At 57.5% G+C, this 24,952-nt stretch overlaps 1 protein-coding gene across 1 annotated transcript in view; it reads left to right on the forward strand.

The window, feature by feature from the left end:
* Cspg4 (chondroitin sulfate proteoglycan 4) overlaps positions 1–22,550 on the forward strand; it is a 34,296-nt gene extending 11,746 nt beyond the window's left edge. The window contains exons 2-10 of the mRNA XM_021633554.2: positions 6,211–6,374; positions 7,938–11,480; positions 12,658–13,140; positions 13,405–13,581; positions 15,116–15,314; positions 15,400–15,534; positions 15,636–15,802; positions 19,255–19,438; positions 19,683–22,550. Of these exons, the coding sequence (XP_021489229.1) occupies positions 6,211–6,374; positions 7,938–11,480; positions 12,658–13,140; positions 13,405–13,581; positions 15,116–15,314; positions 15,400–15,534; positions 15,636–15,802; positions 19,255–19,438; positions 19,683–21,514 (6,884 nt within the window). The 3' untranslated portion in view covers positions 21,515–22,550. The remainder of the gene's footprint in view (positions 1–6,210; positions 6,375–7,937; positions 11,481–12,657; positions 13,141–13,404; positions 13,582–15,115; positions 15,315–15,399; positions 15,535–15,635; positions 15,803–19,254; positions 19,439–19,682) is intronic.
* The last annotated feature ends 2,402 nt before the right edge of the window (positions 22,551–24,952 follow it).

A 24,952-nucleotide genomic window follows, 5' to 3' on the forward strand; every position in this document is an offset into this window, starting at 1 on the left:
CCCCAGGCAAGACGCCAGCCCTCACACCCTCCTCCCACCGCAGCCAGTGCAGATGCTCCGCTTCCGACCCACGTGCTTCAGCCACCACTTCTGTGTACACGCACATAGCACCCAGCCTGGCCTCTGTCCCTCTGAACCTCTTGTGTAAATGCTCTTGCGAAGCCTCAGTGTCTTCATTTGTAAGGTGGGACAAGTCTGTAGAGTCCTAATAGGGCTGGGGAGGATCCTTTTTTTCCCTCTTTTGTGCCAGTAACATTATCCCAGCCTGGGCCCACCAGTGATGGGAATCTCCTACCTCCTAGGTCCTGGCCAGCCAGGGATAGGGAATGTGGAAAAAAGCCTGGAAACCCACCCATCTGAACTAGGAGGAAAATTATAAGGCAGAGAAAAGCCTCTTGGAATTGCTCCCCACCACACTGGTTCCACCCTCATAGCCTGGGGCAGGGGAGCAGCCGAGCTCCACAAAGACTTCATTGAGGCTTGCTTCCTCCCTGCCCCAGCCTCCAGCCTGGGTGGACTCCAGGCGATGGGTTCCATCAAAACCTCTCATTTTCCCCCTTCTTCCTCTGTGCCCCACATAGCCCCAGAGTTGGGGTGTGTGGCTGGAAGCCCAGGATACCAGCCATGCCCCTACAGAGCTCACAGGGCATCTAGCAGCCTCTTCCTGCTCTCTCCAGGAGCACTCACTCATCTGGACCCCTCTCCTTTGGAAGTCATCCTTAGCAATTGCCCCTAGGCATGGCTGGCTGATGGTAGTTTTTGGAAGACCAGTAGTAAGGCCAGTGCCACAGCCAGAGCTCAGGCAAAAAGAACAAGAAAACTAAGTTCTGTTCTGGCCTTTTTGGGCTTTCGGGGAACAAAAAGTGAAAGAGAGAGTCAAGGTCCGAGGATGACTCTTGTGGCCCTGAAGTTCTTGGGATGAGGGGAGGTAGACGATCCTGAGTCCAGAAGTCCTCTGGTGTTCATTCTTGGAGGCGTCTGCCTGTGAATCTCACAGTGCTTGGTGGTCCAGTGCTGCCCTGGACGAGGTCTTGTCTCCTGAGAGGGAGGGCGGCTCTGACTTCCAATCCCGGGCGATGTTGGTCTCCTGTTGCTCGAATGGCTGGGAAGGCTGGACTCTGGTGAGGATGGCTGGAGAGCCTGAATAGTGTGTAGTCAGTCCCCAGGCATGGGGCAGCTCTCAGCACTGAGGTGTGGCCTCAGCTGGCAGCCCCAGCTGTCACACCTATGAAGGCTGTTTGCTGTCCCTGTGGCCTGACCTGGATCTGTTCACCTTCCCTTTCAGACCTTCAGAGAAACAGAGGTGAGGGAGGATGATGGTCTGGCACAGGGTGATAGCCTGGCCTTGCAGGGGTAGGATGTGTTGATGGAGGGCATGTGGGGAGCAGACTTGGGGGAGCAGAGAGCCCCCAACTAGGCCCACCAGGTAGATTTTCTCTTGCCAAGGGGTCTAAGGATGGGGCAGGTATGGTAGATTATCCTTCAGTCCTGGCCAGCCAGGATCCAGAACACAGTTATAACGGTCCTTGAACCCAGTACCCAGCATCGTCACTGAACCCATTCTCACCTTCACATACGATCCAGGTATGCTGATCCAACACACACACACACACACACACACACACACACTGGCTACTCAAGCCTGTGGGGACTCTGTGGGCTGCTTTTGTCAGTGTGTCACTTTGCTCCCTGAGCCCAGAACAGGGAGAGGCAGTGCCCAGGACACCAGCCTACAGATTCTGGCCACCCCTAGTCTCTTTCAGGTTTCCCTGGCTTGAGGGCAGAACTCTGGTGGAGAAAGGAGAGGGAGTCCTTGGAGGTCCAGGGGAGGAAAACTGGCCTGAGGCTGGGTGAGCTCAGGGAGAGCTCCGTGGTGGCTCGGGCAGGGCACTTGGCCCATCGCTCTCACAGAGGCTGTATTCAGCTGCAGGTGAGCCCTCACACCCATCATGGTAGACAGAGAGCCCTTCAGCCCTGCCTCAGCCCTCCCAGGAATCTACCCCGCAGCCCGAGACTCCCTTGAAAACCTCACCCTGCCTGCTCAGACCTGGAACCAGGATATACCACCCCGATGCCAAGCCCCACAGGCTGCAGTAGAAGGTGCTGTCCACTCCCCCAGGGCAGGATCCTCTTCCTCCCGGCTGACTGGACCCCCCTCACTCCTGCCACAGCACTAGGCCCCTGCCTTCTGTCTCCCTTGGCTTCCCCGCTCCCTCCCTAACTCTAGTCCATGTCTCTTGAGTTTAGTCTTTGTGAGGCCGGATCACTATGTCTCATTTTCAGTATCTTTTGCCGGCTCTCCTTTTCCATGCACGCACACTCACGTGCATTCGTACAAGTGTGAGCATGTATGTGTATGTGTGTGCGTGTATGTGAGTATGTGCGTGTGTGCCCATACGTGAGTGTGTATGTACGTGTGTGTGTGTGCGGATGGATGGCGATGGGTGAAATGGTTCCCTCTGTGTCTACCTCTCTTGCAGCAGCATTAGGCATCACCCCCATGCTCGCATACCCAGGGCCCCCCTCCCCCCGCTCTCAGCTGGGCAGCAAGCACTCCTACTGCCCATCCTGCCCAACAGCTCCGGGCTCCCGCTTTCTCCCTTATAAAGTCAGGCGACGGCAGACAACCAGGAATGCTGCCTCTACCCATGACGCAAGCCAGCTGTGGGGGCTAGCCCGGCTGCCCGGGCTCTGAGGGGTAGCATGGAACTCGTGGGGGTTCACTGCCGGGGGGTAGGGTGTGCTATGGGCGGGCTGGGGTAAGGGTTAGCTGGTGGCTGAGCTGAGACCTCAACTTTACCCTTCTGAGACCAAGAGTCTCCCCGGTCGCCCCTACATGGAGCCAGCTACAGAGAACTTTGCTATTGTGGAATCTGTTCTCCAGGGGTGGGCACCCAGGACAGGGGTAGCCAAAGGCCTGGCTCTCTAGGACATCCTAGGACGGGAGTTGCACTCTTAGTTACAGGAAGATGGGTGTGGGGGAAGACAAAAATGGGGGGAAAGAAATGAGGGGAAGGTGGGGGAGCATCAGAGGGCAGAGGTGGGGCAGGGGGCAAGGCCGAGTCAAAACAGTGATACTGAGAAACAGGACAGAAAGACAGTTGGCTTGCACACAGTTTGGGGGCTTGTGGGGAGCTGGGTCTACAGCAGCGCCCCCACCCCAGGCCTAGGAAAAGCGTCTAAACTGGAAGCCTTGCTGCCAGCCAGGCAGGCAGAGTCCAGTGCACACAGAACCCTACGAAGGTGATACAGAGCTGGTGGGCAACCTCAACCGCATGTGAGGCCCCAAAAAACTAAGTGGGGAGATGGAGGCCTCAGCCTTACGCAGGGACCAAATCCCATGGCCACACTGCCCAGGACTGCCACCCCAGGGACCCCGGAGCTACCAGCACCATCCGGGGACTGTGAAGGCTGGCTAGCTGCGGTGACCCAAGCTTCCCTTGACCACCTGTGAAAGGGGTTCGCATGGCAGGACACTAACTCTCTCTGTGTCCCAAGCCTGGGTCTCGGGAAAAGCATGGAGCCACCCCACCCTGGGCCCAGACAGCGGCTCCCTGTTCCTGAGAGGAAGGGCGGGAAGCCACGAGGCCTCCCCACCTTCAGCAGAACTCCAGGGCGGGAGGGGCGGCAGCCCTCCAGGAACACACGCCTCTTTGAGGGAGCCAGGCCCGTCCAAGTAATGGCAGGCAGGCAAGGGAGGCAGGCCGGGCTGGGCACAATCGCTCCTCTGTCTTAACAGCTCTGGGCCCTTGTGCGTATACACAAACACATGGCCTTACACAAACCCCAAAGACAGCCCAGCACCCACCCACACACTCACGCTCATGCACATCTGCGTAGCCCTGGACACTCACCTGTGACCTTCCTCTGCCAGAAAAATAAAAATAAAAAAGCCCACACAGGCAGCAGGCAGCCTTTCCTCAGCCCCAGCTCCTCTCCCAGAGCCGGGGGCATTTGCCCCTCCCACACAGAGGGCTTGGCCTATACACGCTACCACCACAACCCGCCTCCCTCAGCCCGCTCCACTAACCCTCTCTGCTTATAAGTTATCTAGAGCCACTGGGAGGTGTGGGATCCGAGGCCACCACTGCCCTACCCAGAAGGATCTATGCCTCTCTAACAGCCTTTCACTGATCCTTGTCCCTGAGATCATTTATTCTCCTTCCTCTGTGATGCTTTATGCCACTCTCACCTCCTCCGGGAAGTCCTCTGGGATTGACTTCTGGCTTGTTATTTCTCCATCCTGCACCCTCTTTGTATCTGAAGCCCCTCTCCAGCTGCCCCTACCTGATGACAGCAATTCTGGATGCAGCCTATCAGAAGGGCTAAGTGTACAGAGGTGAGGGGGTGTGCTGTCAGAGTTTCCAAAGCCCCAGCCAGCTTGGCTTCAGAGGCCTCTGTCCAGACAAGGGGGCTGCCTGGCCTGCACACTCCAGCCACACAAGGCAGCCAGTGTGAGCGCCTCTCCACACAGGAAGCAGCAGGGCCCGCTCCCTCAATGGGCTCATTCAGACCCCCAGCTCCCTGGAAAGTACCTCTGCTTCCTGCCACCCTCCCAATTAGCCAAACAGGCTGCTGCTCTCTCCTGTGGGAAAGGAGCAGAGGCAGGTGGCTCAGTGGTCAGGGCCATGCCTCAGTCTGAGACCTGGGAAGTTAACACACCTCCTGTGCAGGGGAGTGTGCGTGGGAGAGCGCCCCCTTCCTTGTGGGTGGTGGGCAGCCCAGCCCCGTTTGTGAGACATAAATATTCTCTGGGTGGGCAACAGCACGGGGCTCCCCAAGTCCCTGAAGCTTTACTGCCCGGCTCTGGACAGCTGCTGCAGGCCGCTCCAGCCCACCGGGGTGGTGGCTCCATCCTGCGGGGGCTTCGTGCTCCACCCATTGTTCTGCGGCTGCCCTGGTTTGGCCATCACAAGCACCTACTGCGAGCTACTGTCTCGGGCTGAAGTTCCCCCCCACGGGATGTGCTGGGCCTGCAGAGCCTGCCGGCCACACCTGGCCAGGTGGCTCTGTGCTCACTCTATCCTTTTAACTCAGGGGCCACCAGAGAGGATGTCAGCTCAGCCCTGAGAACAGAATTATCTTTCCTGGCCATCCCTCCCGGGGCAGAAAAGACGCAGGCCCCTGCAGTGGCTGATGCTGCTTTCTCAGGCGGATGTCAGCTGGCTCAGGCTGGCCCGGGGCCCAACACTGGCCGATCTTTATCAAGGCCGTCAGCCTGACTGACCCCTTCAGAGAGGCCTGACGGGATGAGCATTCTCTTCTCCTCCTGTGCTCTTTCCCCAGTGCTAGGTCACCACAAGAAAGGACCAGAAATGGTGTGTCCGGCTGGAGACAGAGGAAAGCTAAGCTTAGGAAACTGCCTGGAGGAGGGCCGAGGCTGCTTCAGAGGAGGAGGTTCTCAGTGTGGTCCCAGGGAGCCTGGATGTGGTCACTAACCCTGGGCAGACCGTATCAGCTGCAGAGGAGTCCCTCTCTGGTCCGCTGGCAGACTCGTGATCCGTCCCCGGCCTGTGCTCAGATCAGTCAGCCCTGGCTTGCGCTGAGGAAGGGAAACTCCGCTGCTGTCTTCCCTGGCTCCTTAGAGAGGCCGGATGTGGCCATAGTGCTGCAGCAGGAAGCAATCTCAGAGTCATGGAGGAAGCCTTGGCCCATTTTAAGTCTGACACTGCACGTGCTTTCCATCTGGCCTGAGGGCCTTTGTTCCTTGGCAGACTCTGAGCATAACCCGACCCAGCCCACCCCACCCCACCCTCATAGGCACTAGGCAAAGAGCCTAAGAGTAGAAATTACCTGCCCGTGCACCACCGTCAGGCACCACCTCTGCCACGGCCAGCCACAGAGAGGAAATGTGGTCCTGGCAAGGGGCATGAGGAGCCCACTCTAGGGCGGAATGTGATTGGGGACCAGCCTTCACCGTCCTCCACCCCAGAACTCTTCCTGGGGACTGTGCCCACCACACCAGATGATCAAGACAAGATAGGGAGAGACCAGAGCCGGGATGGACGTTCTCTGAGGCCCAGAGGTGGTGGAAACCTGTAGCTTCAGGAACCCGAGGAGACTGGGTTCCTAACACTGGACTCTGGGCAGCACCACACAGAGCCATGGCCATGCTGGGAACCCCTCCCACAGCCCAGCTGCAGATCTCTTTGGTACCTGGCCTCCTCCTAGCAGGAACCTGACCTTGACCACAGCCCCCTCTCTCGGCAGCCTCCTTCTTTGGGGAGAACCACCTGGAGGTGCCCGTGCCCACGGCCCTGACCAGAGTAGACTTGCTGCTGCACTTCTCCACGTCTCAGCCCGAGGGCCTGCTTCTCTTGGCAGCGGGCCAAGGTGACCACCTCCTGCTTCAGCTCCACTCTGGCCGCCTGCAGGTGAGTGGGGCTGCTGGGAACAGGGCTAGGGATCCTTCCTCTAGTTAGAATGCCTCCCTTCGGGCGAGGCTCATACAAGTCACCTCTGCCCTCGGGTGCTGGTCTCTCTGCTGTAGGTGGACAGCAATGGCCCGGAGAGAGTGAGTTCCTGGCACAATGTTTCTGCCTGCCAACTGTCTCCAGTCTTACCTCCCCTCACAGGCCCTAGTGGGCTGCCTGGACTGGGAGCCGAAGTGCCTCCTGCGTCCCCCTTTCACCGTATCTCATTAGCAGGCTTTCCTCGCTATCACCCCTGCCTGTGCTTCTCTTCCCGTGCCTGACCAGTCTTCTCTCCTTGACATCTGTGTGTGAGGCGTGTTCCCTCTCCCAGGGAGATTCCCTGTGCTACTCACCTGGACCAAAGTGCCTCCACGGGGGCTCCCCTTCCCCCTAGGCTCCCCTGTGATGTGGTGGTACAATCTGTGATGTTAATAGTGCCCTTTCCACCTGCCAACACCCTCTTGTGTTCTTAGTCCACTCTTTAGGTTAATTTTGTCAGCCAAGAGTCCCTTGGCTCTGCCTAGGATCTTCCCACAATCATAGAGCCTTTAGGAACCCAGGGTCTTAGGCTCGGACCCATCTGCTTTCATGGCCCATTGCGTGCCTACTGCGGCCGCAGGGGGCAGGGGAGATATGTGGTGCCATCCCTCCGGCTGCCATGGCTCCTCACTGCCACAAGGTGTCACTTTGAGCCCAGGCATGATGCAGCAGATACAGTGCTGTCCACAGCCCCACAGAGACTCCATGCTTGGATTCCTGCGGGCTTGTACTGCCGCCACCCACTCCAGTTCTGGTGTCTGCTAGGTCCTCAGGCCAGAGCATCCATGCCGGCGAGGTGGCCCAGTGGGCAGATGCTCGCCTGCGCAGGCCTCATGGCCTGAGCTCAATCCCAGAACCCACAAAGGGGCAGGAGGGAACTGACTCCTCAGAGCTCTCCTCTGACCTCCACACGGGCCTACACATGTACACACACACACACAGGCACACACATGCACACACACTCACCCACACAAATATACACACACGTGCACACACATACACTCACACAAATATACACACACATACACTCACATATACACACATATACATACACACACACACACACACACACACACAAGCAGATGAATCTTTAAGAAGAAAACACAGACTATTTTCCCTCCTAAGGGGCTTCATCAGGGATTCCAGAGGGCCCATTGCTCCCCCAGGAGTCATTTTTCTAGAATCCACAGTAGGTTTTCCTGCCACGGCTCACCCAAGGAAAGAGAGGAAGAGAAGACTGTGCAAAGTCCTGCTTCAGTGGAGAACATGGCTCTGTGTGACTTTTTAGGGTCAGGGACAGTGTCTGAGTCACACCTACTACTTCACTTTGGTCCGCGCTTAGAGACAAGCGAAACAGTAGGGAGGGGAGGCTGGTGCTGTGGAAAGCCCTTGGCCTCGTCCCGCTGTGCCCAGTGTGGCGTAGACAGAGCCTCCCTCAAGCAGAGCCTCCCCCGAGCCAGCCCTCATCTCCCTGTCTCTCTTCAGGTCAGACTTGTCCTGGGACAGAAGGAGCTGAGGCTGCAGACCCCGGCCGACACAGTGCTGAGCGACTCTGCCCCCCACACCGTGGTGCTCACTGTCGCCAACAGCTGGGCTGTGCTGTCTGTGGACGGGCTCCTGAACACCTCCGCCCCGGTCCCGGAAGCCCGCCTCGAGGTCCCCTACGGGGTCTTCGTGGGCGCCCCCGGAAGCCTTGACCTGCCGTACCTGAAGGGAATCAGCCGGCCGCTGCGGGGCTGCCTCCATTCGGCCATTCTCAACGGCCGCAACCTCCTCCGCCCACTGACCCCGGGCGTTCCTGAAGGCTGTGCCGAAGAGTTCTCTGCTGGGGAGGATGTGGGCCTGGGCTTCTCTGGACCCCGCTCCCTGGCTGCCTTCCCGGCCTGGAACACTCAGGAGGAGGGCACCCTGGAGTTCACACTCACCACGCGGAGCCAGCAAGCCCCCCTGGCCTTCCAAGCGGGCGACCAGCGCGGCAACTTTATCTACGTGGACATATTTGAGGGCCACTTGCGGGCCGTGGTTGAAAAGGGCCAAGGCACCATGCTGCTCCGAAACAGCGTGCCCGTGGCCGATGGGCAGCCCCACGAGGTCAGCGTACACATAGATGTCCACCGGCTGGAGATCTCCGTGGACCAGTACCCGACGCGCACCTTCAACCGCGGGGTCCTCAGCTACCTGGAGCCGCGCGGCAGTCTCCTCCTGGGGGGGCTGGGCCCAGAGGCCTCTCGCCACCTCCAGGAACACCGCCTGGGGCTGGCGCCAGGGGGCGCCAACATCTCCCTGGTCGGCTGCCTGGAGGATTTCAGCGTGAACGGCAGAAGGCTCGGCCTCCGGGACGCCTGGCTGACCCGCGACATGGCAGCGGGCTGTAGGCCGGAGGAAGAGGAGTACGAGGAGGAAGCCTACGGCCCATACGAGACCTTCTCCACCCTGGCGCCGGGAGCCTGGCCGGCCGTGGAGCTGCCAGAGCCGTGCGTCCCCGAGCCAGGACTGCCTCCCGTCTTCGCGAACTTCACCCAGCTGCTCACCATCAGCCCACTGGTGGTGGCCGAGGGCGGCGCCGCCTGGCTGGAGTGGCGACACGTGCAGCCCACGCTGGACCTGACGGAGGCGGAGCTGCGCAAGTCCCAGGTCCTGTTCAGCGTGAGCCAGGGCGCCCGCCACGGCGAGCTGGAGCTGGACATCCCGGGAGCGCAGACTCGGAAAATGTTCACGCTGTTGGACGTGGTGAACCGCAAGGCCCGCTTTGTCCACGACGGCTCCGAGGACACCTCTGACCAGCTGATGCTGGAGGTGTCGGTGACCGCCCGGGCGCCCGTGCCCTCCTGCCTGCGGAGAGGCCAGAGTTACATCCTACCCATCCAGGTAAACCCTGTCAACGACCCGCCGCGGGTCATCTTCCCGCACGGCAGCCTCATGGTGATCCTGGAACACACACAGAAGCCCCTGGGACCCGAGATTTTCCAGACCTACGATCCAGACTCTGCCTGTGAGGGCCTCACCATCCAGCTCCTCGGTGCCGCCACCAGCGTCCCCGTGGAGCACCGCGACCAGCCCGGGGAGCCAGCCACTGAGTTTTCCTGCCGGGACCTGGAGGCCGGCAGCATAGTCTACGTCCACCGCGGCGGGCCCGCTCAGGACCTGACCTTCCGGGTCAGCGACGGGATGCAGGCCAGTGCGCCAGCCACGCTGAAGGTGGTGGCTGTCCGGCCGGCCATACAGGTCCACCACAGCACGGGGCTGCGCCTGGCCCAGGGCTCTGCCGCGCCCATCTTACCCGCCAACCTGTCCGTAGAAACGAACGCCGTCGGGCAGGACGTGAGTGTGCTGTTCCGAGTCTCCGGCACCCTGCGGTTCGGGGAGCTGCAGAAGCAGGGGGCCGGGGGGGTGGAGGGCACCGAGTGGTGGGACACGCTGGCGTTCCACCAGCGCGACGTGGAGCAAGGCCGGGTGCGGTACCTGAGCACCGACCCGCGACACCACGCGCAAGATACCGTGGAGGACCTGACCTTGGAGGTGCAGGTGGGCCAGGAGACCCTGAGCAACCTGTCCTTCCCGGTGACCATCCAGAGGGCCACGGTGTGGATGCTGCAGCTCGAGCCTCTGCAGACGCAGAGCCCCCATCAGGAGACCCTCAGCCCCGCCCACCTAGAGGCTGCCCTGGAGGAGGGGGAGGCGGGCCCACACCCTCACACCTTCCACTATGAGTTGGTTCAGGCCCCCAGGAAAGGCAACCTGCTGCTCCAGGGTTCCAGGCTGTCAGACGGCCAGAGCTTTACCCAGAGTGACCTGCAGGCCGGTCGTGTGACCTACAGGGCCACCACTCGGACCTCTGAGGCAGCTGATGACTCCTTCCGCTTCCGTGTCACGTCTCCGCCGCATTTCTCCCCGCTCTACACCTTCCCCATCCACATCGGCGGTGACCCAAATGCCCCTGTCCTCACCAACGTCCTTCTCGTGGTGCCCGAGGGAGGGGAGGGGGTCCTGTCCGCTGACCACCTCTTTGTCAAGAGCCTCAACAGTGCCAGCTATCTCTATGAGGTGGTGGAGCAGCCCCACCACGGCAGGTTGGCCTGGAGGGAGCCTAAGGGTAAGGCCACCCCAGTGACATCCTTTACCAATGACGACCTGCTGCATGGCCGGCTGGTCTACCAGCATGATGACTCCGAGACCACAGAGGACGATATCCCGTTTGTGGCCACACGCCAGGGCGAGGGCAGCGGCGACATGGCCTGGGAGGAGGTGCGCGGTGTCTTCCGGGTGGCCATCCAGCCTGTGAACGACCATGCCCCCGTGCAGACCGTCAGCAGGGTCTTCCATGTGGCCCGGGGTGGGCAGCGGCTGCTGACTACCGAGGATGTGGCCTTCAGTGATGCCGACTCAGGCTTCACCGACTCCCAGCTAGTGCTGACCCGCAAGGACCTCCTCTTCGGCAGCATCGTGGCTATGGAGGAGCCCACGCGGCCCATCTACCGCTTCACCCAAGAGGATCTCAGGAAGAAGCAAGTCCTATTCGTGCACTCCGGGGCCGACCATGGCTGGCTCCAGCTGCAGGTGTCTGACGGGCAACACCAGGCCACTGCCATGCTGGAGGTGCAGGCCTCGGAGCCCTATGTTCGCGTGGCCAACAGTTCTAGCCTCGTGGTCCCTCAAGGGGGCCAGGGCACCATTGACACAGCTGTGCTCCACCTGGACACCAACCTGGATATCCGAAGTGGAAATGAGGTCCACTACCACGTGACAGCTGGCCCTCACTGGGGGCAGCTGCTCCGAGATGGCCAGCCAGTCACCTCCTTCTCCCAACGGGACTTGCTGGATGGGGCCATTCTCTACAGCCACAACGGCAGCCTGAGCCCCCAGGACACCGTGGCCCTCTCTGTGGCAGCAGGCCCAGTGCACACGGACACCATCCTACAAGTGACCATTGCCCTGGAGGGCCCCCTGTCCCCACTGCAACTGGTCCAGCACAAAAAGATCTACGTCTTCCAGGGGGAAGCGGCTGAGATCAGAAGGGACCAGCTGGAGGTAAAGAAAGGGGTGGTGAGCCTGGCCGTGGGCCGGGCAGAGGGTAACGCCCATGAAGGGCATGGTCCTGCGGTGACTCGGTGGTTAGGGGCCTTGTGTGGCTTCAGTACTCACCCACGTGTGCTGTAGTCCCACATGCTTCCGGGAAGTCTGTTAGGCATACATCTACCTGTTACGTGTCTTGGACCTCCATGTGTCACACACACGTGCCCTTGCTGTGGCTAACCATGTGAAATCTGGGCTCCAGCCAGACCCACAGGATCGCCGAGGCAGGGCCCAGGAATATGCATTCTGTGAAGTTCCCCAGGAGGTTACCGTGAGCAGTGGGCTCCGAGGAGTGCTGCCCCTCAGATCAGCAGGTCCTCAGCCCTTTCCCTAGACCCCACACCAGGACTTCGAGGGTCTAGGAAGCATTTAATCACTCAGGGAGCTCACAGCACAATGCTGACCAGAAGGCTCACTGCCTCGCCATGAAACTTTCCAGTTTTGAGGCCCTTCTGGTTCTCAGTGTTTTGGGCTTTGAGAAAGACCATGACTAAACAGGTCAGAAAGTGCCTACACTGGAGGAGGTAGCATATGAGCCAAGCTGTGGTGATGCACACCTTTAATCTCCGCAATCTGGAGGCAGAGGCAGGCAAAGCTTTACGAGTTCAAGGCTAGCCTGGTTTAGTTAGTGAGTTCCAGGTCTGCCAAGGCTCGAGAGAAGAGGTGGGGAGTGGAGAAAAAGGAAAATATGGGGTATGGCCAGCAGAAACTAGAAGACGGCGTTCCAAGCGAAAAAGAATGTGTTCTGCAAAGGCATGGAATCAAATTACATGCAAAGTGGCATTTACACTTTTTTGTGGCTAGATCAGGCAGTGAGGGCGTACTCAGCCTCCTTTGAGCTAAACCTAGATAGGCAAAGTGCCTAAGACCCAGAGTCTGGGAGCCAGTGCTTCTGGGAATGGTGAGGGTGCCCTCTACTGGTGCACGGTGGCCGCGCTAACAGAGCCCCAGCTTAACGCTGATTCTGGTCACGCCACCCGCCACGGGTCTGATGTTTTGTGTGTGAACCCGAATGCATGCGACCAGCAATGCCCTTGCAGGATCAGCAGCATGCGGGTACCAAGCCTGTTCTGCCAGCTGGGGTCCACAACAGCCTGTGACCCTGTATGTCCCCACCATCTCTGTTGGCCAGGTAGTCCAGGAGGCAGTGCTGCCTGCAGACATCATGTTCTCGTTGAGAAGCCCCCCGAACGCCGGCTACCTGGTGATGGTGTCCCACGGTGCTTCTGCAGAGGAGCCGCCCAGCCTGGACCCCGTGCAGAGCTTCTCCCAGGAGGAAGTGAATTCGGGCAGGGTTCTCTACCTGCACTCTCGCGCTGGAGCCTGGAGCGATTCCTTCTCCCTGGACGTGGCCTCGGGCCTGGGTGACCCCCTCGAGGGCATCTTCGTGGAGCTGGAGGTGCTGCCTACGGTCATCCCCCTGGATGTGCAGAACTTCAGCGTTCCTGAGGGTGGCACCCGTACCCTGGCCCCTCCACTGCTCCAGATCACTGGGCCTTACTTCCCCACACTGCCAGGCCTTGTCCTGCAGGTGCTGGAGCCACCACATCACGGGGCCCTGCAGAAGGAGGACCAGCCTCAGGAGGGGAGCCTCAGCACTTTCTCCTGGAGAGAGGTACAGCTCTTCCAGAGACGCCAGGGCCTCGGCCCTGCCCCGGTTCCTGGCACTGCTCTATGCTTTATGTTGTGTCTTTATGTCGTGGGAATGGAAAGTGTTTCCCACCCCCACTCCCACCCCCACTTCTCACCTGTGGAAATGGGTTCTCCAGGGATCTGGCCTCTGCCCCCAACAATGGAGCATTAATGGAGCTGGTCCCAAGATCCCTGTGGAGTCTTAGGCTAGCTGAAGCCTGACAGCCAGCCCTGTGTGTGCTTGTAGGTAGAAGAGCAGCTGATCCGCTATGTGCATGATGGGAGTGAGACACCGACAGACACCTTTGTCCTGGTGGCTAACGCTTCAGAGATGGATCGCCAGAGCCAACCCATGTCCTTCACCGTCACCATCCTGCCTGTTAACGACCAACCCCCTGTCCTCACCACAAACACAGGCCTACAGGTGAGTGCACCCCACGGCCACACCAGCTCTGCTCCAGGAAAGGGACGAGAGTCGCTTATGTCTCCCCTTCCCTCGGGCTCAGTTTCCTCCTCTGTAAAATGGGTTCGCTGCCACATACTAGGCCGTCGGAAGAACAGCACATGCTGTTGTGTGAAAACCAGAACACGGTCGTGAGGTGCTGTCACCGGGCGCTTACGGAGTGGGCAGTCTGGTTTTAGAAAGACCAGGCCTGGTCCTGCTGTCTCCCTGGACCCACCTGCAGCAGGAGGCTTTCCCTCACGCCGCAGGCCCGAAACGCCTAATGAGATTTATATAAGCCCCATGTGGTGGGCTGCAGGAGGGGAGCTCAAGAGTCACTGCAAATGAAGATCACAACTAGGCTTCCCAAGTTTCTGTCCTTCTAGGCTGCAGAGCAACGGCAGAGATAGAAGCTGAGGTCCGGACAGGGACAGAGCTCCGTGGCCACAAAAAGTGCTGGTGGAACGGAGAGGATGTGGCTCGACAGGCCCTCATAGAACAACGGAGCTGAACTAAGCTTTGGATGGCAGCTTCTGGGGTGTAGACCGCCCCCAGGAGTAGCTTTGGACTGTCATGGAAGAGTAACTTTGGCTGTTTCTAGCATCTGAGTCTCTCACGGCTGTCTATAGAGATGATTCTATAGTACAGAGATAACTACATAGTATGTGGTATAGTGTTCCCTGTGGGAGGTGGCTGAGGGCTGAGGGCACCTCGGAGGAGTGGCTTTGGTCTAGGTAACTAAGGGTCACCTAGGACCACAGGTGGGATATGCTCTGTGGTAAGTTGGCCACTAGGTGGCAATATCCACCCGTGTTAAGCCCTCTGGATGTGCCTGCCGCTTCCTCTTGCTGGGACTCTGGGAGGGAGGAGTCGGGGATACTTAGAAGAAAGTTTTCTCATTTGAGGGCCCCTACCCAGAAGGGCCCCAGTAACTGTCCCTGTGTCACATGGAACAGTACCCAGGAACAGGATCTTGCCCTGCTCGGGTCGGTACCCAAAGGGGCCTCTCCTCCCCTGACTGAGAAGAAAATTCTCCACTCCTCTGCTCTCCACCTTGCTCCTGGCCTCCATCTGGCAGGAGACTTGTTTCCAAGTATCCCGTGCTGGCCAATCCACCACCTCTGTCCTGTACCCACCCCTGCTAGGTGGTACAGGCCATGGCAGAAGGGACAAGGGCTCCCCGCCCACCAGTGAGATACAGATGATCTCAGCAGCGTCAGAGTGGGGGTCTTTGGGAAGGAAGAACTTACTGGGTCAGTCAGGAGCATTTCTAGGCAGAAAGTTGTGGCCTGGCTTTGAGGTACAATTAAGAGTAGGACAGGTGGAAGAGAAGGAGCTGAGGCTGAGGTGACCTAAGAGAATGAGGTGCAAGGTCCTTTATGTGGTGGAGCCCGGAATGGCACAGGCATCCATGACAGCTGAGTAGAGCAAGGTGGAGCCCTGGTGCCAGTGCCAGGAGGAAGGGGAGTGGGGCAGGCACGGTGTGGACAGAACTTTCACAGGTCTGTGTCCCCAGATCTGGGAGGGGGCCACTGTGCCCATCCCCCCCGAGGCCCTCAGGGGCACAGACAATGACTCTGGGCCGGAAGACTTGATCTACACCATCGAGCAGCCTAGCAATGGACGGGTGGCGCTGAGGGTGGCGCCAGACTCCGAGGTCCGCCGCTTCACACAGGCCCAGCTGGACAGTGGGCTCGTGCTCTTCTCACACAGAGGTGGGTGCCGAGTAGGTTCTTCAGCTCCTGGGGTACGGAGCTGCCTTGGGCCAGCGGGACCCAGATCCAGCCCTTGTGCTTCCAGGAGCCCTGGAAGGCGGCTTCCACTTCAGCCTCTCTGATGGCGCACACTCTTCTCCTGGACATTTCTTCCGAGTGGTGGCCCAGAAGCAGGTGCTCCTGTCATTGGAGGGCAGCCGGAAGTTGACTGTCTGTCCAGGTAGGTCCGCTCGCTGGGTAGCTGGGGCAGAATTGAGGGTGGTGGCGGGATCCTTGCCTTGGTCTCTAGCAGAAGCCGACGGGCTCCTTGGTGCTTTACAGAGTCTGTGCAGCCGCTGAGCCCCCGGAGCCTGAGCGCCAGCTCCAGCACAGGCACCGACCCGAGACACCTGCTGTACCGGGTGGGGAGAGGCCCCCAGCTTGGCCGACTCTTCCACGCCCAGCAAGGGAGTACAGAGGAGGCCTTGGTGAACTTCACCCAGGCTGAGGTAAGGGCCTTGCTCCTCAGCCACGACACAGACCCCAACCTTACCTCAGGTGGCTGCCAGCACATACATAACTGGCAGCTAAGCTTTTCTAGACAGGGCCCCGTTTCAGGGCTAGGCCTCCAGAAAGAAGCTACAGCTGGATCCTAGAAGCTGAAAAGGGCCCAGTAAGGAGGAGTGAAGTACCCAGCAGCTGGTGATGAGCTGAGCTTGCTTCAGGGGGACAGAGTTTGGGATAAAGTTGGGCTTGGGGCTCAGGACAGGTGGCAGAGAAGAAGCAAGCAAGCTGGGAGGAGGTGAATCATCAAGCTGAAGGACGCTGTCATCGCTCTTTGGAACGGAGTTCCTAGGGCACACCAGGGCCACCCATCACAATCCTAATTCCCAGATTCAAGTTGAGGCCGGCCGAGCTGCAAGGTGCCAGGACTGTTAGTGCTAACCTGGTGGGGACCCGCAGTCATCACTTACCTCACCACGTCAGTGGGTTGGTCCCCAGGGGGTCTGAGGCACTGTGAGCAGCTCCTCCCACCATGGGGGGACACGCTCTCCTGAGCAAACAACACACTTGGTGCTCCCACCCAGAGGCCGTGCGCGCACATAAAACTAAAGCGTGACCCTGACTATTTCTAAACGAGCAGGACCCAGGACACCACTGGATCTGCAGCACTGTGCTGCTGCTCCGAGAACTTTCCAGAGGGGCTTCACCTGGCCCTTGAAAATGTCAGGGCCCACCCCGGGGTCTCTTTCCAGCACTCCTTCCCCTCGGAGGCCTCCTGGGCCCTGCAAGTTCCATTCTACCCCATCAGGGTGGGCCCTCGGTGGGCCCTCCCCCCTGAGAAGTACCCGGATGGAGGAGCTAGCAGGGGGAAAGCAACTCCCACCGGTCCAGTAGCGCAGAGGAGGAAGCTAGCTTGGCTCAGGTCTGTCACATCGTTTGCTGGGCTTGAGTTTACACATCTCCTGGGCTCTAGCATCTACCACAGCCCCTTTCTGGCCCCTCTCCACAATGAAATCGGTCAGTGGCTAGGGGCAGCTGTATGCCCTGAGTCACTGGCCGTCTTGTTATCAGAGACCAGGAAGGAGAGACTAGGACAAGGCCATGAGCACCCCTCCCCCACCCAACAATTCCCCACAGTCCAGCAACAGGAAGGACCAGACTGAATGGCCACCAGGGGGCCAAAGTGGCAGTGCCACCCAGGAGGCTGGAAAGAGGCTACGTGGCACGGACACCCTCCTCCACTGGAAGAGGCCAGGCAGCAGGAAGTGGTGGCTTGGCAGTACCACTGCCCTTTAAGACTCTGGGCTGGACAGGGCAGGGCTCAGGTAACCTCAACTTGCAGGCAAAGAAATGCATATGGAGGTCAGGTGATTTCATTCAGTATACTCGGCTAGTAAGAAGAAAAACCGAGACTGAGCCTTCTGACTGTGCCTTCCCCTAAGGACACTGTGTCCCAGAGCTTGGGAGAGCCCTGCAGGCAGCACTGAGTTTGGCCTTTTTCCCATCCAGGCCTTCTCCTACAAGAGCACTGATAACCAGGCATCATATTGACCTTCATCACTGCCTCTGGGGGTCTCCATTTCCCACCATGCCCACCATCAGCCTGGCCCAGAAGTTACAACTGTCAAGCTTCAATCCTTTAGGATACATCTGGCCCACAGATGTGTTTTATTTGAACACACATTACATTTAATATTTTAACATTAGTTGTCAACATTGAAGCCTTAGGAAATTTCACACAAACATGATACATGGATTCTTCAAAGGCCTATGTTCCTTCATGTAGCAAACCACAGAGGAGGAGCCAGTCTCTTAGCACAGATTCCCAGTGTAGACAGCACAACCCCACTGTACTGCTCTGGGCCTCTTAAGACTGCCTGCTCACAACGATCACACTCCATTTCTGTTTCACTATTGCACAAGTCCTGTTTTCCTGAAAGGAAAATCCGTGTCTTCTAAACAGGGAAAAACAAAGATTAGGCATGAGTATGTGTCTTGATTAGGAGGTGGAGGAAACAAATTTCTTTACCGAAACAAAGACTGTCACTGGTGTTCAGCATACACACGGCCCTAAAGAATAGGTGCTAGCTACTATCTTAGAGTCGTGCAACAAGAAGTTGAGGTCTCATGAATAACAATGGAGTCTTTGTGGTCAGACAGTGAGCTACTGCAGCATTTGAGCCAGGGTGAGCTGAAATGCTGATCACCTACTGGCCGCTTGGGAGGCTGAGGCAGGAGACTGACTTGATCTTGGGAGGCCTGGGGTGGAATGGGAGAAAAAACTTGCAGTAACCCAGGCAGGGCTTGGGCGGTGAGAGAGAGAAGAGCCCAGGAGGACTCTGGGGTTTCCCCTGAGGCACTCAACAGCAGAGCTGCTGTCATGGTGATGGAGTCTTGGGAGGTGAGGCCACCGGGCACATCTGGGCCTTGAAATGTCTGTTAGCCGTTTCTGTGCAGCAAAAGATACAGGTGGAAATCTGGGAGCGGAGCTCCAGTGAGTCTATAGGAGATCATGAGACCATGTCACGGGTTGATGGGGATCAGGACCAGCAGAGTCTATGACATATGGGGACCAAAGCAGAACATCCCATCCCAAATGTTTCACTGCGTCAAGGGATGCTCAGCAGTCAGGGACCCCCGAGTCCCAGTCTCTGGATCTAATGCCCAGGGCCCATTAGTGCCCTTGATGAAAACGGGTTTAGCAACACCATGAGAAATTCCTGAGTGGAGTGGGCTGAGAATGTGTGGTGACAGTGGGGACTATTCCTGGGGAATTTTGCTGCAGTGAAAAGAGGGAGGCGGCAAATGCCGGAAGAAAATACAGACTGAAGTCTGGGGATGTAGCTCAGTTGGAAGAGTGCCTGCCTAGCATGCATGATACCCTGGTTTCAATCATCACCACCACATGAAACTGTCATTTTAGCAAGTTCTAGGTCAGAGTAGGATGCATGAAACCCTCTCCCAAGGTAAAAGAAAAGTAAATTCAAGAGTAATTTTCTTTAAGAAGAAAGAAAAAAATAACTTGGTTACCTAGCAAAAAAAAAAAAAAAAAAAATCTATTTGGGGGAAAGCTGACAGGGCAGAAGGGAGACTACAAGCGGTGTCTGTGGGCAGCAAAGGGGAGGGGAGCCATCTCGAAGGAGGAAGGACCGCTTTCATTGGAAACATGAATAAATGACCAATTTCCCCAGCTGGAGCTAGGGCTGAAGCTTAGGCTTCTGGCTTTGGAGGCCAGCTGTTCCCTGAACATAATTACCTAATGGTGATCCTTTGAACCGGTGAGGTAGACCGCAGCCGACACAGGCCTAGGTTCATCCAGAAGAACTCAGTGAAGCTGGACACTGGGGTGTTGGGGAGATTGGAGTGCCAGTGCCTGCCAGCCTGATGCGGAACTTCCAGGTACCACAGAATGCACACCTGTCACACCCATCACACCCAACCACGATGTCTCCCCCAGGTGAATGCTGGGAATATTCTGTACGAGCATGAGATGTCCTCTGAGCCCTTCTGGGAAGCCCACGACACCATTGGTCTCCTGCTGTCCTCACCACCCGCCAGGGAGGTGGCTGCCACCCTTGCTGTGGTTGTGTCTTTCGATGCTGCCTGTCCCCAGCGCCCCAGCCGCCTCTGGAGAAACAAAGGTGAATAGCATGATGGGATAGCAAGGTTGAAGATTCAGAGAACTGTCCCAAATGGAGGGATAGAGGCCTACCTAGCAGCTTCTGGCTCAGTCCCAGGACGTAGGAAGTTATGGGGATAGTGCATGGGGAACACAGACCTGAGAGGAAGGCACAGATTTGTCCTGGGGTCTCCCTTCTGAGAATTCATGACTCTTCTTCCAGTGGACTGCACCCTCATAGCCTATGTCTCATCCCCCACCCCCAGGTCTCTGGGTCCCTGAGGGCCAGCGGGCCAAGATCACTGTGGCTGCCCTTGATGCCTCCAACCTCCTAGCCAGTGTTCCAGCATCCCAGCGTGCTGGGCATGATGTGTTCTTCCAGGTCACACAGTTCCCCACCCGGGGCCAGCTCTTGGTGTCTGAAGAGCCACTCCATGCCGGGAGGTCCCACTTCCTGCAATCTGAGCTGGCTGCAGGACAGCTGGTCTATGCCCACGGTGGTGGGGGCACCCAGCAGGATGGCTTCCGCTTCCGCGCCTACCTCCAGGAACCAACAGGGGCTCCTGTGTCGGGACCCCAAACCTCTGAGGCCTTCAGCATCACTGTGCGGGATGTGAATGAGCGGCCACCTCAGCCGCAGGCCTCCATTCCACTCCGTGTCACCAGGGGCTCGCGAGCGCCTGTCTCTCGAGCCCAGCTCAGTGTGGTAGACCCAGACTCGGCTCCAGGGGAGATTGAGTATGAAGTACAGAGGGCACCCCACAATGGCTTCCTGAGCCTGGCTGGGGACAACACCCGGCCTGTGACCCACTTCACACAGGCCGATGTGGACGCAGGGCGGCTGGCCTTCGTGGCAAATGGGAGCAGTGTGGCTGGCGTCTTCCAGCTGAGCATGTCTGATGGAGCCAGCCCCCCAATACCCATGTCCCTGGCTGTGGATGTCTTGCCGTCCACCATAGAGGTGCATCTGCAAGCACCCCTTGAGGTGCCCCAGGCTTTGGGGCGCTCCTCACTGAGCCGGCAGCAGCTCCAGGTGATTTCAGATCGTGAGGAGCCAGATGTGGCATACCGCCTCACTCAGGGGCCCCTGTATGGGCAGCTGCTGGTGGGCGGGCAGCCCACCTCTGCCTTCAGCCAGCTGCAGGTCGACCAGGGGCAAGTGGTCTTCGCCTTCACCAACTTCTCCTCGTCTCAGGATCACTTCCGAGTCCTGGCTCTGGCCAGAGGCGTGAATGCATCAGCCACTGTAAATGTCACAGTGCAGGCTCTGCTGCGCGTGCGGGCAGGTGGGCCATGGCCTCAGGGTGCCACCCTGCGCCTTGACCCCACTGTGCTGGATGCCAGTGAGCTGGCCAACCGCACAGGCAGTATGCCCCACTTCCGGCTCCTGGCAGGACCCCGATATGGCCGCGTGGTCCGTGTGTCCCAAGCCCGAACAGAACCTAAGAGCAACCGACTTGTGGAACATTTCACTCAGCAGGACCTGGAAGAGGGACGGCTGGGGCTGGAGGTGGGCAGGCCAGAGGGTAGGTCAGCTGGCCCAGCAGGTGACAGTCTTACTCTGGAGTTGTGGGCAAGGGGTGTCCCACCTGCTGTGGCTCTGCTGGACTTTGCCACGGAGCCTTACCATGCGGCCAAGTCCTACAGTGTGGCCCTGCTCAGTGTCCCTGAGGCTGCTCGGACAGAAACAGAGAAACCAGGAAGAAGCACTCCTACTGGCCAGCCAGGCCAAGCAGCATCCAGCCCTGTGCCCACTGCGGCCAGGGGCGGTTTCCTGGGCTTCCTAGAGGCCAACATGTTCAGCGTCATCATCCCTGTGTGCCTGATCCTCCTGCTTCTGGCTCTCATCTTGCCCCTGCTCTTCTACCTCCGCAAACGCAACAAGACAGGCAAGCACGACGTCCAGGTGCTGACCGCCAAACCCCGCAACGGCCTGGCTGGTGACACAGAGACCTTTCGAAAGGTAGAGCCAGGCCAAGCCATTCCACTCACAACTGTGCCTGGCCAGGGACCCCCAGGAGGCCAGCCTGACCCAGAGCTACTGCAGTTTTGCCGGACACCCAATCCTGCCCTCAGGAATGGCCAGTACTGGGTGTGAGACCTGGCCTGTGCCCAGATGCTGCCCACCCTCCAGGCCCACTGCTCTGTACTGTGGTCTGGCCTGAGGATCTCCAGGGCCGAAAAGACCTTGAGATGGCAGGGGTGGAGGGAACTGGGAGACAGTCTAGAGATCCTGGAATGGGTGGAGTGAAGAGACGGGACCTTCCTCAGCTCACTTAGACCTGGAGAACCACAGGGGCCAAGGTGACAGGCAACTAAAGCCAACTCGCTACAGAAAACAGGGTTACATTCTAGATGGGTCACAGTTCTGGGTCCTGGGTCTGTGGCAGAGAAGTCATACCTGACCCAGGCTCCCAGGGTCAGAAAAAGAGAGCACCCTGGGTTTTCCACTCCAGATCTGGCCATTTTGTTGTCTCTGAAGAACAGACTGTCCCACTCTGGTGTTGTCCTGAAGCTGAATGGGGAGGAATGATAGCCAATAGATTAATATATTCAAGGTGCATAATGGGTGGGTTGCTTTGGGGCTGGTTAATTTAAGGCATCAAAGCTATTTAACACGGTGCTAGGCTATCCAGGCCTGCTGAGGCCCTGGAGTATATGGGATGGAGAAAGGGTCTGAAGCCATTTCACCCACGGAGCCCTGTGGTAAAAGCACTGAAGCATCGGTTAGCAGCCTTCAGTGCCTGGACTGGGGGCTTTGAAGGCCACTCTGATGGCCATGCTCTCCTCAAGACTAGGGAGCAGGCAAACTGGGGCATCTGACTTCATGGAGCCTTGATGAATGGTGCTTCAGAGGCCCCGGACAGCTGCGCATTGTTTGTGTTTGACTGTGCTCTGGGCTCTTATCCATGGCAGACTTTGCTCCCCTGGGGCAGACAGGCCATGTGGCCCAGCTTCATGGGGGTGGGGAGGGACAGATCTGGGCAGGCTCTTGAATTTCCACCTCCTGGGGCTTCCCGAAGTCCTCTACTCTTACCTGTATAGACGGGCTGTTTGTTGAGATGGGACCAAAGCCCTTACTCTACAGGGAACTTCAGGGAAAACAATAAAAATAAATGCTCCCAAGCCCTCAACTTCTCAGCCTGGGTTTTGGCCTCCACAGCCCTGTTCCTCCCTGCCTCCTTTTCTTGTGCTTGCAACAGCAAAAGTGAGGGAAATGGGGTGGGGATGCCAAAGCTTGGGACGCAGTGCATAAAGGGAAGATTCAGGCATGCGGGCTTCTATATGGAAGCTTTTACTATCTCCATCCTTCACCATGAGGACTAAAGTACTTTTCTAAAGGAGAGGAAGCAATACAGACACACAAAAGCCATGCACCCTAGGGCATGTCATTCAGCTAGCAATGGGTCCTGGGATGCCAAGTCTCCAAAAGAACGGGCATTATATGAGTTACAAGGCAGACAGAATCCTCTGGCCCTCCCTAAAAGAAGTTGATGCAAGACCAGGGGCAAACAAATTCTGGACCAGGGGATCCTCCTGTCCTGAGAATGCATTGAAGTCATTAGAAAAGAAAGATAATGCGGAGTTTATGTCACTTGGCTGTAATCCCAGCACTTGGGAGGCAGGAGCAAGAAAATGAGTTCTCAGTCATTCTTGGCCACATAGAAAATTCAAGGCCAACCTGGGCTACCTGAGATCCTGTCAGAGAGAGCAAGAGAGGGAGACAATCCATGTCTGGGGCTGGAGAAGGAGGATTAGGATTCCTCGGGGCCTAAGTACAGGCAGGTTAGAGGTGAAGAGTGGAAACCAGCCTTTGACAGTTGACCTGCATCTAGGGACCAGGATGACCTTTTCATGTGTCTTAGCATCTGTAACATTTGAGCCTCCTCACCATCCTGTTGCCAGACTACCCTGCCTCATGGCATGATGCCCGATGCCCCTTTTAAAAAGAGCCTCTCAGAGGGTTCAGGCAGGAAACTTGGGATCCAGGTGTGTCACTGACAAAAAGGTCTCCAGAGGAAAAGAGGGACAGGGAGACAGAACCAGGGAAGGTATGAAAGTCAACTAGTCACACAGCAAAGTAATGGCAGATAAGACCTAGCAAGGCTTCAGTGGGGCCACACAGAACAGTACTACCTTGAAAAATCACTGCCCCCTGAAAAATGGCCAGAGGGGCCTGTAGCCTTGGAGCTAACTCCGGCCTCCAGAAATGCTCTGCATCTTAAGCTTCCAAAACTGGCTTCCTTTTATAAACTTGATGTGTCTGGTCCCTAGGTTAGGGAGATCAAGCCAATAGTGTCCCCACACAACACAGCTCTGCCTTGCCACTCCCAGGAAATTAAGGCTGGATCCTCAGGGCCTTGATATCTGGGGCCGGTCTCCATCCCTAAAGTGTAAGCAGAGATGTCGGTGACGTGACAGACCTGCCAGGCAGGATCTGCCCTCGTCTCCTCTTTCCCCTGGAGGACTGACAACACCCTGTGTTCACACAGCCTGCCTGGCCCTACCCCCAGGCACTGGTGCAGGCTGACACAGCTCTACAGCTCTACTGCTGTGAGCCTGGGCTAGGTGGTGAGACGGTGCCCAGGCATTGTGCCCACAGCCCTGCTACGACCTGAGAGAGTCTTTCACTACAAACAGAGCTGAGAACCTAACGTGTGTGTGTGTGTGTGTGTGGACCCTTTCAAAAATACTTCTAAAGGTGGGATTCCATCCCCTCTTCTAAATCACTCACAGGGGCTGAGGCTGGGATATACAGCTGAGTGGTAGAATGCAGGGCTGGAGAGAGTCCTCAGGGGTTTGATTCCCAGCACCCACATGGTGGTTTACAACCTCCGTTCTGGAGGATCCATCACTCTCCTCTGGCTTCTGTGGGCAATAGGCACACGCATCGAACACAAACATACATGCAGGTAAAACATCCATACACTTAAAAAAAACTAAACCATAAGAAAAGTCTTGCCTAGCATAAGGCTGCAAATTCAATCTCTAGCAAAACTAAGGAAGAGGGAGAACAAAAAAACCAATTCTACCATCTTCCTTCCTAAGGAGCTTGTTCCTTCTAGGCTCTGGAGATAGATGGGAACTGATCTGTGGACCACGTTAAGAGGCTGGAGAGATGGCTCAGAGGTTAAGAGCACTGGCTGCTCTTCCAGAGGTCCTGAGTTCAATCCCAGCATCCACATGGTGGCTCACAACTATCTATACTTGGACCTGATGCCCTCTTCCTGGCATGCAGGTGTACATGCAGATAGAGCGCTCATATACATAAAAAAATAAAAAGATGGTGAAAACTGCAGGACATGGTGGCACACACCTGTAATCCCAGCACTCAGGGAGACTGAGGCAGGCGGATCTCTGTGAGTTCGAGGCCAGCCTGGTCTACAAAGTGAGTTCTGGACAGCCAAGGCTAAATAGAGAAACCATGTCTCAAAAAGACAAAACAAAACAAACAAAAAAGAGATGCGGAAAATGCACATGGGTTTGCTCCTAGCATTAGGACACAAGATACAGAGATTGGTAACTGTCTATATGA

The sequence above is a fragment of the Meriones unguiculatus genome, chromosome 1 (genome assembly GCF_030254825.1).
Source record: "Meriones unguiculatus strain TT.TT164.6M chromosome 1, Bangor_MerUng_6.1, whole genome shotgun sequence".
Classification (NCBI taxonomy): domain Eukaryota; kingdom Metazoa; phylum Chordata; class Mammalia; order Rodentia; family Muridae; genus Meriones; species Meriones unguiculatus.